At 43.4% G+C, this 18971-nt stretch overlaps 2 protein-coding genes across 4 annotated transcripts; one reads left to right on the top strand and one right to left on the bottom strand.

Moving 5' to 3' along the window:
- Positions 1-14: 14 nt before the first annotated feature.
- Positions 15-9749, top strand: ptpdc1b (protein tyrosine phosphatase domain containing 1b). 3 transcript variants are annotated; one of them, XM_039008617.1, is made up of 12 exons: positions 31-114; positions 1432-1594; positions 2850-3180; positions 3636-3732; positions 4393-4558; positions 4646-4726; positions 4842-4963; positions 5063-5200; positions 5302-6335; positions 6642-6836; positions 8973-9083; positions 9187-9749. In XM_039008617.1, the coding sequence occupies exons 4-12, from the start codon at positions 3723-3725 to the stop codon at positions 9319-9321; spliced, it is 1992 nt and encodes a 663-aa protein (XP_038864545.1). In that variant the 5' UTR covers positions 31-114; positions 1432-1594; positions 2850-3180; positions 3636-3722; the 3' UTR covers positions 9322-9749. The 3 variants fall into 3 exon arrangements, with proteins under 3 accessions (XP_038864544.1, XP_038864545.1, XP_038864546.1); XM_039008616.1 differs by lacking the exon at positions 1432-1594 and having other exon boundaries at positions 15-114; positions 3134-3180; XM_039008618.1 differs by lacking the exon at positions 1432-1594.
- Positions 9499-17972, bottom strand: fbxw12 (F-box and WD repeat domain containing 12). The gene is made up of 10 exons (XM_039008619.1): positions 17789-17972; positions 17507-17544; positions 12235-12404; positions 12012-12136; positions 11594-11800; positions 11339-11503; positions 10998-11223; positions 10647-10828; positions 10221-10351; positions 9499-10099 (listed from the first exon to the last, which is right to left on the bottom strand). Exons 1-10 carry the CDS (start codon positions 17882-17884, stop codon positions 10000-10002), a joined length of 1440 nt encoding a protein of 479 aa, XP_038864547.1. The 5' UTR covers positions 17885-17972; the 3' UTR covers positions 9499-9999.
- Positions 17973-18971: the final 999 nt, after the last annotated feature.

Genomic DNA, 18971 nt, shown 5'->3' with positions numbered 1-18971 from the left:
AGGTCAATATTTTCTCCTCTACAGGCAACCAGGGTAAACATTGTCTATGGCAAATAAATATCCCCACTCCTAGGGTATCGGAGGGTAGAATGGAGCTACCACCATTTTGTTTAAGTAAGTAAAGCCTTGTTCACACTGCAGGCCTTAATGCTCATCAGTTTTGTTTTTCAAATCTGTTTTGGACTTTTGACTGTCCAAACAGCAAGTTACAAGTGACCAAATCGGATTTGTGTGTGTTCAGACAGCAGTCATTTGCTGACACGGCTACGCTAGTTGTAACGTGTGCGCAGTGCTGTAGGCTGATTGGTGGTGGTGCACATCCTTGCTATCACTCAGAAGTTATGTAGCAAGCGAAGGAGACAACAATGCCTGACGTTTTCCAGTTGCATAGAATTTTCTAAATCAGTGTAAGAACACTTTTAAAGCCTCAAAGGATAAGAGGATCCACATTTCAAAATTAATCCTGTTTGGCTAGCCACAGCAGTCAACTAGTGAGCTAGGTAGCTGTTTAGCTTTTCTAGCACAGTCACTAATTTGTTTGCAAACAATTAACAAGCTAGTTAGCTACCACATGTTATTGTAAAACTGTCAACCGAGTAGCTAGCAAGATACAAGATACACCAAATAACAGTCTAAAAACCACTTAGGGGGAAAAAAAATCAGATGTGACACTTCAGACAAGTCACATGACCTGGAATCTGATTTGTATCTGATTTCAAACCACCTACGAAGGTGGTTTGAAATGTGGCTTGAAATATCAAGAGTCCATGTGATTTGTAGCTGTTCAGACTGCAGGAAAAATAATAGATTCAAATCGGATATGCAAATAAATAGGATGAGTCACATCAAACTGCCAATGTGAACATGGCTTTAGCAGTCTTCTCTGAGCCAGACTGGCCCATAGGAAAGGTTCCTGTTTATGTAACGCTAGGCAGCTTGATGTACAAGTTTACCACCTGGACAGGGCGCTAGTGTGTCGCAGGGCCTTAATGGGGCATCATTTTGATAATCTTTGGTATGACTCAACCGGGGATCGAATCCCCATCCATCTAAGGGTGGACACTCTCTAACCACGAGGTGACTAAGCTGGTATTACCATTTTGTTTACCTACCAAAACATGTCTATATGAAGTGTCTAGCGGTGGGGACTATAAGTTGTTTATAGATGTTAATTTAGTTAGTGTCTATCCCTGGGCAGCTGTCCCCACACTATGATCTCACTCATCAGGCCAGGGTAATCTTCTCAACAGCATTCTCTCACCCAGAGGTCATGTATCACCCTCTTTATGTAAGACTGTAAGACTCCTACACAATTAGATATCTGTACAAAAGAGTGTACAACTAAGCAGAAAAGTTGTGGTATTTGGTCACACTTTAAATGAGGTGATGTGTAATGGCACAGTCCTGCACAATGTTGCATTGTGTCCCCAGAGGATCCAACAAGACTGATATTAACTAAGATCCTTCTCATCAATTGAGCCCCCTGGTCCTGTCACACATTCATCAATCATCTGTTTTGAAAGCCATTGCTGGCAACACGTTCCACCATACCAGAAGGTTCTACTTTACCAGAGGGACGTCAAGGAAACCTGAGGTAACACTTTCTCTTCCAATTAAGAAGACCCAATTACCATTAATTGTGGCGTCCTTAAAGAGTGGCCTAAGATAAGTCAGCGTCATATCTTTTACTTCTTTCCTTAGTGGATGTATACATAATCAGCTTTCACGTACCTCAGGTAATCCAATCAGGAGCTAACTTGACAGTGCTTCCTATGTCATTCAGGCTACTCCGCAGTATCCGAGACTGGATGTCACAGTTAATGATAGCTGCTTCAGTTAGGTTGTTATTCACATCAAACAAACACATGTACTGTAACTTGTACATATATATATATATATATATATACAGTACAGCATAGCACCCTGAATGATTCCATGAGATTACAGTTCATATTTTGGTATTGTAGTGCGGAGCATTTTACATACAACCTTTTCCATATAGTGGACAAGAGCAAAAAGAGACAGAACAATGGTCAACCATTACTTTTATACCATTTGACCTGTTTGTATTTGAAATCAGTTGTTGACCAACCACAGACCAAATCAGAAGTAATACAACTATGATAGCCAATCAGATCAAACCAGCTAACATTCTCTAGGAAGGGGGTCACACCTAAGTGTGATGGCCTGAGGGGGAAGTCTGAGTACAATAGAGGTTTACTCTGAACAGAATATCTGAATACAGATACAGATGGCCATAGACATACAGCATATTAAACCTCACATATCCATATAGGTGACATCAAAGTTCTCAGAATAACACTTTTGCACCCATGTTTGGTATCTAACACACGTTGCAGTAGTCAGTCCTCTGGATACCGTAAGGCAGAGAGGAATTTTGTCCTCTCAACGGGGAAAGGGATGACTGGCCCCTAAAATAATATTTTGTATTGTTTGGGGGGATTTTTCCATTCGGACCGAGGTAAAATTGGATGTATTGATTTCTGATCACATGATATCTCTGGCTGATTGATCCCGGAGCCAGTAATGAAATGTCAAACAAATATTATCTCATTGTGCGTATCAACTGAAGGGAGTTCAAACAGATGGTCAGAGATGATCAGTCATTTTTTGCTCTACTGTGAGGTGAAGTGGCCACGGGGGCCTTTGCCTCTTGAACCTACTTCTACAGCAATGAGATTAGTGGGTTAATCCGGAGGGAGGAGTCAGGAATGGAGCTAGGTTCAGTACATGTCCAATGAATGAGGAGTGAGGTGTGTTACCATTCAGAGCCATGCTACAGATGAACCTACACCTCTGATGGTCCTCCTTTCTCTGACACCTCACAGTGGAGGCCAGGCCAGGGTACTATATTCCTATGGCTGAAGCAAAACGCCCGTTCCTGGTGAACATAAAGGATGAAGTGGATGGTGTTGTTGCCCCACCCTAATTTACAAAGATAATCTGCACTGAATTAACTGAAGACCCGAGGTGGTGCAGGACTACCAAAACGGAGAAAGAAAGCATTTGAGGACATTGCTGTGTCAGTGGTCCAACGTGGGAAAGTGGAGTAGTTTTATGTTGATGTCTGAAGATGCTGACGATCACTAACTCAACAATCTTTTTGGCTCAGGTAAACGTGCTGAGGATACTTTATTGGGAGGTTGCTGTATGATGTAGGTAGGCACCATCTAGCCATGTTCCAATTCCTAAATGGATTATTACATTATGGATTATAATGGTTGATGTCACCTAGGTCATCTTGGATTTTCATCTTTGACAGCTGACACTGCTCTCTGATTATGTGTGTACACTGTAAAAAAAAACATTTTTACAGCAAGTTACTGGCAGCCAGTTATCTGTAAATTACTGTAAAAAAAGTACAGTATTTTACTGTAAATTCCAAATAAACGTTGGTTTAACAGTACATTACTGTAAAGAACTGCTTTCTTTGGAATTTACAGTAACACACTGTACTTGTTTTTACAGTAACTTACAGGTAACTGCTTCCAGTATGTTTTTTTTTTACAATGTAGTGTCGTAAACTGATCGATATAAGGACCTACCACACTATTTCACTACTATGAAATGTAAATGAGGTTTTGTCTTAGACTAACGTGAGTGTGTGTCCCAAGGCACTGCCATGGCAGTGGAGGTTTGCTTGAGTATTCAGTCATACAACACTCCACCCTCAGACAAGCAGTGGAGTCCCCTACCCCCTCATGGAGTCAGGTATGCCTATACTATATCATTACTCACATTTCTAACATAAAGGATCATGTAGTACCATTAACTAATATAATTTATCAACCTATTTGAAGAGAGTTTGAACAGGGTGTTGCGTTGCTATTTTTATTGTAATACTGTTAAGCCTTGTGGTGTGTGCCAGACGACAGATTAGCTTGCTGTAGATGGCACACTCCCTGCTGAACATTTCATAGTTAAGCTTGACACTACTTCTTTACAATGTGAACACCTCAGTTAAGCTTAACACTACTTCTTTATATTGGGAACAACTCATAGTTAAGCTTGACACTACTTCTTTACATTAGGAACATCTCATAGTTAAGCTTGACACTACTTCTTTACATTGGGAACACCTCATAGTTAAGCGTGACACCACTTCTTTACAATGTGCTAATCACAGATATTGTCACTGCAGTTTGTTTCAGTAAGAAGACACACTAGTGTACGCTTTATTACATTGATTGGGCTCCACTAGTCAAAACGTACATGTATGGTAGTTCATTGAAGTATCAGTTCTTTCCAGACTGCAACATAAAATATAATTCTGAATGTAAACTGCTGAGGTCAGCTGGTTGAAATGAGAGGACATTGTTTTACAACTCCTGTCTCCTTTCAAACCCCCCAACCCTCCATGCGTACCCCCAGTCAGGACACCCCAGTCGAAGTACACGTTGGTGGGGGAGGTGATACGTCACGTCATCCCTGGAGCCACACAATGCTCCATAGGGTGTGGAGGTCAGAACTGCAAGTATGAGAACCCTGACCGCTGGAGCAAGGACAAGCAAGCCATCAAAGGCCTCTACTCCTCCTGGTAGGAATCAGAAAGGCTTTATAAAAATGTTGAATGTAAGTGGATTATACCCGTAAGTTTAATGTAGAAACATGTCTTTCCTTTCAGGGTCACGGAAAACCTACTTGCCATGGCCAGGCCCTCTACTGTATTAATAGAAAAATACAACATTATTGACCAATTTAAAAGGTAACACTATATTTTATTTCAGGGTTTGCTGTCGCCATAAGTCAATTCAATGCTGCTAGTATAGATCAAATAAATGAATTGATGTGTTATTAATTGTTTGTGTTTGTGTGTGTAGATGTGGCCTGAAGACAGTGATAAACCTGCAGAGACCTGGGGAACACGCCAGCTGTGGTCCCAATGCACTGGAATCAGAAAGTGGATTCTCCTACCAACCTGAGGTCTTCATGGAGAACAACAGTAAGTCTATGACCATTCCTCTACAATGAGAAAAACTGAAGGGAGCCAAGGCAAATTTACTGTGTGAATGGTTAAATAATGACTGTCCTTATATTCCAGTATATTTCTACAACTTTGGTTGGAATGACTATGGGGTGGCCTCCCTCACATCCATCCTTGACATGGTGAAGGTCATGTCCTTTGCGATGCAGGAGGGGAAAATGGCTGTCCACTGTCATGCTGGTCTGGGAAGAACAGGTAATAGGACACAAAAAAGTTGTATTATTAATCGAATGATTATGCTTTGTGGTCACATGACTGACCCTCTCACTAATGGTTTTGCCACTGTCTTCCATCAGGTGTGTTGTTAGCGTGTTACCTGGTCTTCGCCACCAGGATGACCGCTGACCAGGCCATCGTGTTTGTGCGTTCCAAACGACCCAACTCCATCCAGACCAGAGGTCAGCTGTATTGCGTGCGGGAGTTTGCCCAGTTCCTGGTCCCTGTCAGGAGTATCTTCTCCTGCGCTGAGCCCAGGACTAACCCCATCACCCTGTCCCAGTTCCTGACCCGCCAGGGACACATGCTGCATGGCTATGAGCGGCGGGAGCTCAGGCACTTGCCCAAGATCATCCAGGTGATCTGCAAGCTGCTGCTGGACATCGCTGAGAACCGGCAGGTCATCGAGGAGGACATGCTGGACATCCCTGACATGACGGCCGAGGAGGAGATAGAGTTTGAGCGCTATCGTGACTTTGGATTCACCAAGGGAAGCTTCGGGGGAGGCGGCCTCGGAGGGCAGCCCCGCTTACCGGGACCCCCAACCAAACCCCGGCACGCCAACGAACCGCCCCTGTTCTACCACCGCAAGAGCCTGAGCTACAGCGAGTCGGACCTGCGGAGGCTGGGCTCTGAGCTGAACCTGCCGACCCTACCCCTCTCCAACTCGCTGTCCGCTTGCAACATGTCTGTGGCCTGTTCTCCCTCCCTGAACTCCCTGCCTAGGACCCCGGCCACAGGCAGCCCCATGGGGCCCAGGCAAATAACCACCACCTACGGCTCCCAAGATGGATCCCTCTGGGAGCAGAAGAGCCTCGCGGAGGGATCACCGCTCCTAAAGAAGACACAGAAAGCCTGCCAGCGCAGCGAGTCCGAGTGCAACCCCGAGAAGAAAGGGTATAGCAGCATGCTGTTTCGGTGGAAGAAGGAGCAGAGGGACAAGTTAGCGTACAATGGTGATGTGTCTCAGATAGAGGAGTCAGAGGTGCCCTTCATCACCATCCAGACAGAGCTGTCCAAGGAGGCCAGGCAGCTGCTGGTGGCCCAGGCCCTGGCTGTGGATCTGGAGCTGGACGGCGAGGAGGAGCACAGGGAGAGACTACAAGCCTGGCAGGTACGAACTTCATATTCAACACCATTGTTATTCAAATACTGTATCTACCTTTTGGAATACTGTACATACAATATTATATATTGAAATAGTCTAGTCAGACATGTGGTGGTAGTAACCGAGTAGCATAGCACAATTGACAAATCCTGTTTACCTGAACAATATCTGACAACTACGTTTGCACATAAAGGAAATGTATAGAGGTTTGACTTTCCATTTTTAATACTGGAGTGGCGTTAGATTATTAGCGCCACTACACCTGATGTGGGTTTTGGTGACACTGATTGTGTATTCTGTGTGTTTTTGCAGTCAGAGTTGAACATGGGAGGGGCATGGGAGAGGCTGTGTACATTGGAGAAGGACCCGTTTGTGCTGTCTGGGCTGATGTGGACCTGGCTGGAGCAGCTGAAGGAGCCAGTCATCTCCGTCGAGGATGTACAGAATCTGGACCATAACAACAGTGACCCTGCAAACTCAGAGGCTGTCTTCAAACCACTGGACCAGGTCAGCAGCACTTACTGTAGGCCATTACATTTACAGTACCAGTCAAATGTTTGGACACATACTCATTGAAGGGTTTTTCTTTATTTGTTCTCTTTTCTACATTGTAGAATAACAGTAAATACATCAAAACTATGAAATAACACATATGGAATCATGTAGTAACCAAAAAATGTGTTAAACAAATCAAAATATATTTTATATTTGAGATTCTTCAAAAAAGCCACCCTTTGCCTTGATGACAGCTTTGCACACACTTGGCATTCTCTCAACCAGCTTCATGAGTTAGTCACCTGGAATGCATTTCAATTAACAGTTGTGCCTTTTTAAAAGTTAATTTGTGGAATTTCTTTCCTTCTTAATGCATTTGAGCCAATCAGTTGTGTTGTGACAAGGTAGGAGTGGTATACAGAAGATAGCCCTATTTGATAAAAGACCAAGTCCATATTTAGGCAAGAACAGCTCAAATAAGGAAAGAGAAATGGCAGTCCATCATTACTTTAAGACATGAAGGTCAGTCAATACGGAACATTTCAAGAACTTTTAAAGTTTCTTCAAGTGCAGTCGCAAAAACCATCAAGCTCTATGATGAAACTGGCTCTCATGAGGACCGCCACAGGAAAGGATGACCCAGAGTTATCTTTGCTGCAGAGGATACGTTCATTAGAATTAACTGCACCTCAGATTGCAGCCCAAATAAATGCTACAGAGTTCAAGTAAGAGATACATCTCAACATGAACTGTTCAGAGGAGACTGCGTGAATCAGGCCTTCATGGTCGAATTACTGCAAAGAAACCACTACTAAAGGACACCAATAAGAAGAAGAGACTTGCTTAGGCCAAGAAACACGAGCAATGGACATTAGACCGGTGGGAATCTGTCCTTTGTTCTGATGAGTCCAAATTTGAGATTTTTGGTTCCAACCGCCGTGTCTTTGTGAGATGCAGAGTAGGTGAACGGATGGTCTCTGCATGTGTGGTTCCCACCGTGAAGCATGGAGGAGGAGGTGTGATGGTGTGGGGATGCTTTGCTGGTGACACTGTCAATGATTTATTTAGAATTCAAGGCACACTTAACCAGCATGGCTACCACAGCATTCTGCAGTGATACACCATCCCATCTGGTTTGCTCTTAGTGGGAGAATCATTTGTTTTTCAACAGGACAATGACCCAAAACACCTCCAGGCTGTGTAAGGGCTATTTGACCAAGGAGGAGAGTGATGGAGTGCTGCATCAGAAGACCTGGACTCCACAATCACCCGACCTCAACACAATTGAGATGGTATGGGAAGAGTTGGACTGCAGAGTGAAGGAAAAGCAGCCAACAAGTGCTCAGCATATGTGGGAACTCCTTCAAGACTGTTCGAAAAGCATTCCTCATGAAGCTGGTTGAGAGAATGCCAAGAGTGTGCAAAGCTGTCATCAAGGGCAAAGGGAAGCTACTTTGAAGAATCTAAAATATGAACTATTTTCATTTGTTTAACACTTTGTTGGTTACTACATGATTCCATAAGGGTTATTTCATAGTTTGATGTCTTCACTACTGTTCTACAGTACCTCGTAGAAAATAGTAAAAATAAAGAAAAACCCTAGAATGAGTAGGGGTGTCCAAACTTTGACTGGTACTGTACATTTGTCATTTAGCAGACACTTATCTAGAGTGACTTACAGTAGAGTTCATACATTTTCATATTTGTTCGTACTGGTCCCCCGTGGGAATCGAACCCACAACCCTGGCGTTGCAAGTGCCATGCTCTACCAACTGAGCTTCTCACTCTGGACCCAATCATAAATAGCTCCATACTGTATGAAATTAATTTCTACTGACTACTTCTGTTCAGTTAACCAACTCATTCGGGGTGGCAGTAGCCTAGAGGTTAGAGAGGCCGACCAGCAGCTGGAAGGTTGCTGGTACAAGCCTTGGGCCAGGCAACACAAAATGGGAATGGAACTGGCAGCTAAGAGGGTGCTGGTCTTTGATCCCATGTACGATCTCCTGCAAGGCACTTAATGCCCACAGTTGCTCTTCATCCAAGGATGTGTGTGTATCTGGGGGTGTTGTGAAAGGCAGAAGACACATTTTAGTTCTAACCAATGGACAATAAAGTTGTATTCTATTCAACCACAATCCCCTCCAGGCTCCCAGGGAGATGTTAGTGTGCATTCTGGACTGTATGGCTCATGTTCTCACAATTCCAGAGGAGGTGGAGGCTGCTTTCCTGGAGCGCACCATCAAGGCTTTCACAAAGGTAGAACACTAGATGATGTAGGGTTCTCCTTTTTAAACCGCGGCACAGTTAAAAAAATAAAAAAAAATTAAATGGGTATCTCAACCGTTCTGACTCTCCACAGATGGGAAAAGGCTCAGCGGTGTATCCGGCCATGACAGAGATCCTTAGGCTGGTCCTACACGACATGAGGTTTATTGCCATAGAGGAGGATGAGGTACCAAATATGGCGCCCATCCCTACTGTACTGATCCCATAAACCTTGTGTATTCTTTCCCAGACCATCCCTTGCTATATTAAAACATATGTTGTGCCTTCCTGTGCAGTTTGGATAGTTTTTCACACACAATATTTTTGTCATTAAGTATTGTACAGTAAGTGTATTGTATACGAAAGATCACTTTCCAATGTTTACTTCTGTATTGTACAGTTAAAATGCAGACCCAAGAAAATGCAGTTTATTTGAGAGTTAAAAATAAATTGTCAGTTTGGTTTTGTTAAGAAGATCAAGGGGCAGTATTTGTTACAGTATGTGCCCTAAAGATTTAGGTTATATTGAACATGCAACATCCAACACAGGGATTTAAATACCTAAGCTCCACATAAAGCCAGCTACGTGATTATAACCATTCATTCCTGTACAGAAATGTGTTATTACACAAAAAATAAAGTATCATGGCACAGCAAACTGCAATGTTTTTCCCCTTCATACTTGCATGTTCATGCTTTGCATAACATAAACACATCTGCGATAAATCTTGATTACAATGTATATCCCATAAACTCTTGATTACAATGTATATCCCATAAACAGAGGGGATTGTAAAGGCAAGGCACAACATCAGTGATTAAACTACTCAGAAACGTGCACAATTAATTGTTAGACTGATGCTAACGACTGTAGTACCTGCGAAGTCCTCCTAGAGGACAGTGTTGCTCAGGAGTTGAAATAGTAGGCCTTCAGGACATCCTTCCCATCCACTGCTTCCACTGAAGCCACAATGGTTGAGTAGTCACAAGCCACATAACTGAACCCTCTGTCAACACAAGACATGAAATGTACATCAGTTCACTACTACATTATAACAATCCAACTTTAAAATACAGAGCCAGAATGTACCATTTGTTTCCTTGACGGACGGAAATGTCTTTCTGTACCTGGACATGGAGTGAGAGCCTCCCAGTAAGTGGTATCGACTTTCCAGTGTGAGCCCTTTGTCTCTGTCAGTTTTCCACGTCAGAACTCTTAAGGACAGGTCCCGAGAAGCAGTGACTACACGGAAACTATCCTGAGAGAAAAGCCTCACTTTTAGGGTAAATTTCATGGACAGCCTTTCCCCGAGCACCATATAACCTTAAACGTCAATTCCCACACACTCTTACCACAAGGTCTATATCCCAAGGGATATTCTGCTAAATAAGAGCCAAACTATTTAAAAAATAAATCAAGGGCAAAATATAATTATCTAGAACACTGCAGTTTTCCCCATACTATGTATAGCGCTTTGAACTCCAATACATAAATTCCAATGCGTAATTACTATTATCAGTAGTCCATACGCACGATAAGAGTGAAAAGCATACCACACAAATAGAGCAGATAGGTTCAGTATGGTCCTTGAAGCTACAGATGAGTTCTCCTTTCACAGTGTAGACCTTCAGCTCTCTGTGAGCAGCTACAACCAGAGTGCTGCTTCCCTTGCCCTCCAGAAGGATGTCCGAAGTCCTGCCCTCAAATACCAACTCGAATTTCTCCACCTGCTCAACTGAAATAGTAGAACATCTGTGAAAGTTAGGCCAAATCTCCATTTCTAGCATAACCACAAAAATGAGTACAACTGACAAAATGACACATGGGGACAAGCTTGCTAACGTAACAGGTATTGATCATCTAAATAGATGAAGATATTAAAACGTCTCAACTTGACACTTTACCCTGGATCTCTGTCTTGAATCGGGTCTTTTTTATGATGATGTCGAACACAGAGAGGACCTTGTTGTGATGCATGTTTGAGTGTGAGTTGTCCTTGCAGTGGACCGTGGCCAGTCTGGCCGGCTGGGAGGGCAGGAAGGCAGCAGCACTGCAGCCTGAGACAGGCAGACACTGGCACAGAGGATCCTCCTCCTCAGAGGGACACGTCACACTCTGACTGGACAACACCTGCCAGTCAAACAACACAATACACATTTGAACAAAGATGAAACATTACTACTTCTCAGGACTTCTGGGATCCATAATAATTATTATAGACAAACATGTCAATTGTTACAATTACCTTTGGACTCATATCCATATTCTCTGTAGTTCCAGCTAGGATCCATTTCTTGTCTGGCGATGCCAGGAGTAGGTTTACTTTAAATGTGTCACACACCACCAGAGTGGACAGCTTTGACAGTGAGGGGCTAGTCAGAGTATGGACAGAGCCCTGACTGGTCCCCACCTGGTGAAAAGGAAAAATATTATGTATTATGTGTCAGTCAGATATTGATCTGGCAACCAACCAGACATGGTTGGCTGTTTGGGTACTCACTGAGAGAAAAGAGCTGTCTTCCATACTGTAGGGCAGTAAGGTGCACTGTGGGGACGCTGAGGAGTAGAAGGACATCTCCTGTCCACTCTGACCATCCCAGGCTTTGAGCAGCCCTGTCGAATCTGACGTGATGACCCCACCATGCCCACCGTCAGCTACCATCCCAGTCAGAGGACTCTGAACAGGGCTGCACCACAGCTGTACCCCCTGGTTAAAAGGGGAAAAGGAAACACCATTTCCTAAGTGCTAACTGCAAATCCTTCTTTGTGTAGACTAGTAGACCATATAATATGGCTACTGAAGTGGGTGCTACACCTTGGTGGAGGGTAGGATGAGTAGCCTACATACAATGTAAAGTGCTCTGAAGCCTGGTAAATAAAGCCTCGTAATAAGTATAAAAGGGCAGTATTGTTTTCACCTGCTGGACATCCCAGGCACGGACTGTACCATCTGAGGATGAACTGCAGACAGTAGGGGTGGAGCTCCAGAAGTCAGGGAGCTGGGGAGAGTTCCCTGACAGGTACACACACCCAACCACCCTGCCTGGAAGATATAGATGTTGTAGGCCATACAGCTCTCTAAATACTGTTTCCATAGACAGTTCCATCCTTTCTAAAGAAAGAGAGAGGCTGTATGCTCACCTGTGTGTCCCCTCAAGCTTTTACAGGTGTAGTCCCCACCGGATCTGCCCTTGGTCATCTTCAGCTCCAGGTGAGAGCGACGCAGGAAGTAGCTCTTCCAAGCCTGCTTCCCATGTTCAGAGCCCAGCACCGCAATGTTACAGAAACCCCAACGCTGCAGACACATTTCTCTGCGGGGATAGATTACTAGGCATTAATATACAGTTATTATTATATACACGTGTTATATAGAATATACAGTGCCTTTGGAAAGTATTCAGACCCCTTGACTCTTTGTTTCATTACAGCCTTAGTCTAAAATGGATCAAATAAAATCTACAATCTACTAACAATACCCCATAATGACAAAGTAAAAACATATTAGAAATGTATTAAAATAAAAAAACTGAAATACATTATTTACATAAGTATTCAGACCCTTTGCTATGAGACTCGAAATTGAGCTCAGGTGCATCCTGTTTCTATTGATCATCCTTTAGATGTTTCTACAACCTGTGGTAAATTCAATTGATTGGACATGATTTGGAAAGGCATACACCTGTCTATATAAGGTCACACAGTTAACAGTGCATGTCAGAGCAAAAACCAAGCCATGAAGTCGAAGGAATTGTCCGTAGAGCTCCGAGATAGGATTGTGTTGAGGCACAGATCTGGGGAAGTGTACCAAAACATTTCTGCAGCATTGAAGGTTCCCAAGAACACAATGGCCTCCATCGTTCTTAAATGGAAGACGTTTTGAACCACCAAAACTCTTCCTAGAGCTGGCCCCCCGGCCAAACTGAGCAATCGGGGGAGGTGACCAAGAGGGAGGTGACCAAGAACCCGATGGTCAATCTGACAGAGCTCTAGAGTTCCTCTGTGGAGATGGGAGAACCTTCCAGAAAGACAATCATCTCTGCAGCACTCCACCAATCAGGCCTTTATGGTAGAGTGCCAGACAAAAGCCATTCCTCACTAAAAGGCACATGACAGCACGCTTGGAGTTTGCTAGAAGTCACCTAAAGACTCTCAGACCATGAGAAACAATATGCTCTGGTCTGATGAAACCAAGATTAAACTTTTTGGCCTGAATGCCAAGTGTCACGTCTAGAGGAAACCTGGCACCATCCCTACAGTGAAGCATGGTGGTGGCAGTAGTATCATGCTGTGGGGATGTTTTTAGCAGCAGGGACTGGGAGACTAGTCAGGATTGAGGCAAAGATGAACGGAGAAAAGTACAGAGAGATCCTTGATTGAAAACCTGTTCCAGAGCGTTCCGGACCTCAGACTTGGGCAAAGGTTCACCTTCCAACAGGACAACGACCCTAAGCACACAGCCAAGACAATGCAGGAGTGGCTTCAATACACGTCTCTGAATGTCCTTGAGTGGCGCAGCCAGAGCCTGGAATTGAACCCAATCGAACATCTCTGAGAGACTTATGTAAATGTGATATTCCCGTTATAATAATTTAAAAAAACATTTGAAAACATTTCTAATAACCTGTTTTTGCTTTGTCATTATGGGATATTGTGTGTATATTGATGAGGGAAAAAAAACAATTGAATTAATTTTCGAATAAGGCTGTAACCTAACATAATGTGGAAAAGTAAAGGGGTATTTTTACTTTGAATACTTTCCCGAAGGCACAGTACTTCAAATATGATGCAGCTGACCACATCAATATCTCTCCATCATCACTCAATGCCTAGGTTTACCTCCACTGTATTCACATCCTACCATACCTTTGTCTGTACATTATACCTTGAAGCCCTTTTAGCGCCCCCAGAAACCTGCTCCTTTTACTCTGTTCCGGACGTCCTAGACGACCAATTCTCATAGCTTTTAGCCGTACCCTTATCCTACTCCTCCTCTGTTCCTCTGGCGATGTAGAGGTGAATCCAGGCCCTGCAGTGCCTTGCTCCACTCCTATTCACCAGGCGCTCTCTTATGATGACTTCTGTAACCGCAATAGCCTTGGTTTCGTGCATGTTAACATTAGAAGCCTCCTCCCTAAGTTTGTTTTATTCACGGCTTTAGCACACTCTGCCAACTCGGATGTCCTAGCCGTGTCTGAATCCTGGCTTAGGAAGACCACCAAAAACTCTGAAATCTCCATCCCTAACTTCAGCATTTTCAGACAAGATAGAACGGCCAAAGGGTGCAGTGTTGCAATCTACTGCAGAGTTCTGTCCTACTATCCAGGTCTGTACCCAAACAATTTGAACTTCTACTTTTAAAAATCCACCTTTCTAAAAACAAGTCTCTCACCATTGCCGCTTGCTATAGACCACCCTCTGCCCCCAGCTGTGCTCTGGACACCATATGTGAACTGATTGCCCCCCATCTATCTTCTGAGCTCGTGCTGCTAGGTGACCTAAACTGGGACATGCTTAACACCCCAGCCATCCTACAATCTAAGCTTGATGCCCTCAATCTCACAAATTATCAATGAACCTACCAGGTACAACCCCAAAGCCGTAAACACAGGCACCCTCATAGATATCATCCTAACCAACTTGCCCTCTAAATTCACCTCTGCTGTTTTCAACCAAGATCTCAGCGATCACTGCCTCATTGCCTGCATCCGTAATGGGTCAGCGGTCAAACGACCTCCACTCATCACTGTCAAACGCTCCCTGAAACACTTCAGCGAGCAGACCTTTCTAATCGACCTGGCCCGGGTATCCTGGAAGGATATTGACCTCATCCCGTCAGTAGAGGATGCCTGGTTATTTTTTTTAAATGCCTTCCTCACCATCTTAAATAAGCATGCCCCATTCAAACAATTTAGAACCAGAAACAGATATAGACCTTGGTTCTCTCCAGACCTGACTGCCCTTAACCAACACAAAAACATCCTGTGGCGTTCTACATTATCATCGAACAGCCCCCGTGATATGCAACTTTTCAGGGAAGTTAGAAACCAATATACACAGGCAGTTAGAAAAGCCAAGGCTAGCTTTTTCATGCAGAAATTTGCTTCCTGCAACACAAACTCAAAAAAGTTTCTGGGACACTGTAGTCCATGGAGAATAAGAGCACCTCCTCCCAACTGCCCACTGCACTGAGGATAGGAAACTCTATCACCACCGATAAATCCACTATAATTGAGAATTTCAATAAGCATTTCTCTACGGCTGGCCATGCTTTCCACCTGGCTACCCCTACCCCGGTCAACAGCACTGCACCCCTCACAACAACTCGCCCAAACCTTCCCCATTTCTCCTTCTCCCAAATCCAGTCAGCTGATGTCCTGAAAGATCTGCAAAATCTGGACCCCTACAAATCAGCCAGGCTAGACAATCTGGACCCTTTCTTTCTAAAATGATCTGCCGAAATTGTTGCAACCCCTATTACTAGCCTGTTCAACCTCTCTTTCGTGTCGTCTGAGATTCCCAAAGATTTGAAAGCAGCTGCGGTCATCCCCCTCTTCAAAGGGGGGGGACACTCTTGACCCAAACTGCTACGGACCTATATCTATCCTACCCTGCCTTTCTAAGGTCTTCGAAACCCAAGTTAGCAAACAGATTACCGACCATTTCGAATCCCACCGTACCTTCTCCGCTATGCAATCTGGTTTCAGAGCTGGTCATGGGTGCACCTCAGCCACGCTCAAAGTCCTAAATGATATCATAACCGCCATCGATAAGAAACAATACTGTGCAGCCGTATTCATTGACCTGGCCAAGGCTTTCGACTCTGTCAATCACAACATCCTCATCGGCAGACTCAACAGCCTTGGTTTCTCAAATGATTGCCTCGCCTGGTTCACCAACTACTTCTCTGATAGAGTTCAATGTGTCAAATCGGAGGGCCTGTTGTCCGGGCCTCTGGCAGTCTCTATGGGGGTGCCACATGGTTCAATTCTTGGGCGGACTCTCTTCTCTGTATACATCAATGATGTCGCTCTTGCTGCTGGTGAGTCTCTGATCCACTTCTACGCAGACGACACCATTCTGTATACTCCTGGCCCTTCTTTGGACACTGTGTTAAACAACCCTTCAGACAAGCTTCAATGCCATAAAACTCTCCTTCCGTGGCCTCCAACTGCTCTTAAATACAAGTAAAACGATCGCTGCCTGCACCTGCCCGCCCGTCCAGCATCACTACTCTGGACGGTTCTGACTTAGAATATGTGGACAACTACAAACACCTAGGTGTCTGGTTAGACTGTAAACTCTCCTTCCAGACTCACATCAAACATCTCCAATCCAATGTTAAATCTAGAATTGGCTTCCTATTTCGCAACAAAGCATCCTTCACTCATGCTGCCAAAGATACCCTCGTAAAACTGACCATCCTACCTATCCTTGACTTCGGCGATGTCATTTACAAAATAGTCTCCAATACCCTACTCAATAAATTGGATGCAGTCTATCACAGTGCCATCCGTTTTGTCACCAAAGCCCCATATACTACCCACCACTGCGACCTGTACGCTCTCGTTGGCTGGCCCTCACTTCATACTCGTCGCCAACACACTGGCTCCAGGTCATCTACAAGACCCTGCTAGGTAAAGTCCCACATTATCTCAGCTCGCTGGTCACCATAGCAGCACCTACCCGTAGCACGCGCTCCAGCAGGTATATCTCACTGGTCACCCCCGAAGCCAATTCCTCCTTTGGCCGCCTCTCCTTCCAGTTCTCAGCCAATGACTGGAACGAACTACAAAAATCTCTGAAACTGGAAACATTTATCTCCCTCTCTAGCTTTAAGCACCATCTGTCAGAGCAGCTCACATATTACTGCTCCTGTACATAGCCCATCTATAATTAGCCCAAACAACTACCTCTTCCCCTACTGTATTTATTTATTTATTTTGCTCCTTTGCACCCCAGTATTTCAACTTTGCACATTCATCCACTGCAAATCTACCATTCCAGTGTTTTACTTGCTATATTGTATTTACTTCGCCACTATGGCCTATTTATTGCCTTTACCTCCCTTATCTCACCTCATTTGCTCACATTGTATATAGACTTATTTTTCTACTGTATTATTGACTGTATGTTTGTTTTACTCCATGTGTAACTCTGTGTTGTTGTATGTGTCGAACTGCTTTGCTTTATCTTGGCCAGGTCGCAGTTGTAAATGAGAACTTGTTCTCAACTTGCCTACCTGGTTAAATAAAGGTGAAATAAATAAATAAATAAATAAATAAATAAAAATGCCCTGTCCCCCACCCACCCACACTCCCGCCCTCACCCATATCTAAACCATACCCACCCAGTATATTATTCATTCTGACATGGGTATGTAAAACTGATCAGTGGGTAAAACCCTCAAACTCACCGCCACAACCAAGGTGTTTCTGCTGCTTCTTGCCATTCCTAGATAAAAAGCCACAAGTTATGGGGTTGTTAAGATCGGCTGTCACACCAGTCCAGTTATTAAAATAAATCTATCAACATATATTACAAACGAATAATAACATGATGTTTCAAAGTAAAGCAACCGCTTGACAAAATAACAATATGTGGAACATTATAACAGAAAATTGAGAATATATTCAGAACTGTTTTACATTCCCAGATGGTATACCTCTACTTCCGCAAGTTTTTGTGACTCTCTTACCTTACAGACACTTGATGCTCGAATTAAATCATCTTCTTGAAAAAAAGAGAAAACGTGAATTAGGCAATCATTAGTTAGGTAAGGATGATAATCCATTTCGACGTTTTACAGTTATGCTGTATTGCTGGCTGTGAAGTAAGACTATCAGCGAAATATCAATATTTTGTCCGCAATTTCTACATAGGCTACGGGGAGGCTGAAAGGACAAAACTCATTTCCGTTATTTTTATTTTTTCAATACTACCAATACTTATTTGTCTGCAGATGGCGCTGTTATAAAGGGTACAAACATCTCCAAAGCAGAAATGCAGAGGAAACACACTGGACACTTGATGAAGGAGCTTTCACAGCTAAGCAAGTCGTGTAGAAATGTTGTGCCAACATACTATGTATAAAGGTGACCATTTGTTGGCATTGTTTAATGCCCAGTAGGTTATGTGAACAATTTATCAAGTGAGTGCAATGAAATGTGATGCATGCAATTCAATTTGAGTTTTTGCGCGGCAGTTCGAGTTACATGCGTGCATCAAGTACAATATATTGCCTAGGCCTAGATTAGGTTTAAACCCATAAAATGTATGTTTGAAGTAGGCATATAAAGGGAAAAAAAACATATACAAAATAGACAGAAAATGTCAAATAGTTTTTGTAGTTACATATTTCAAAGTATTATTCAATGATAATCATACGACTTCAGTGAAAGTCATTCATTCTCATTATAATCACACAATATTTTGGCGCCGGAAAAGATGCCCGACGTTTTACGTGCTCCTAACCGAATGTGTTTTTTCGCTCGTTTTTTTGCGTTGTTTGTAAACTTATTTTTTTACTTATTCTGTACATAATGTTGCTGCTACAGTCTCTTATGCTCGCTATTGTTATTTTACTTTTGCTCTTTAATTACGTGTTCCTTTTATTTCTTATTCGTATGTTTTAAATTGCATTATTGGTTAGGGGCTTGTAAGTAAGCATTTCACTGTAAGGTCTACAACTGTTGTATTCGGCGCATGTGACAAATAGAATTTGATTTGATTTTGACAACCATCACTATCCACTGCTTGTGTTGTTTTTATTAGAAAGTTAATTAATGAGCAATTAATGAGCAGGTGAATTGACACAAGTGGAATAGTTGTGGAGAGATTCAGCCCAGGCGGGATTCCAGAGTAGGGCTCCATGCCATGAC

The sequence above is a fragment of the Salvelinus namaycush genome, chromosome 14 (assembly GCF_016432855.1).
Source record: "Salvelinus namaycush isolate Seneca chromosome 14, SaNama_1.0, whole genome shotgun sequence".
Classification (NCBI taxonomy): Eukaryota; Metazoa; Chordata; class Actinopteri; order Salmoniformes; family Salmonidae; genus Salvelinus; species Salvelinus namaycush.
This window is presented reverse-complemented; position numbering and strand designations above follow the sequence as displayed.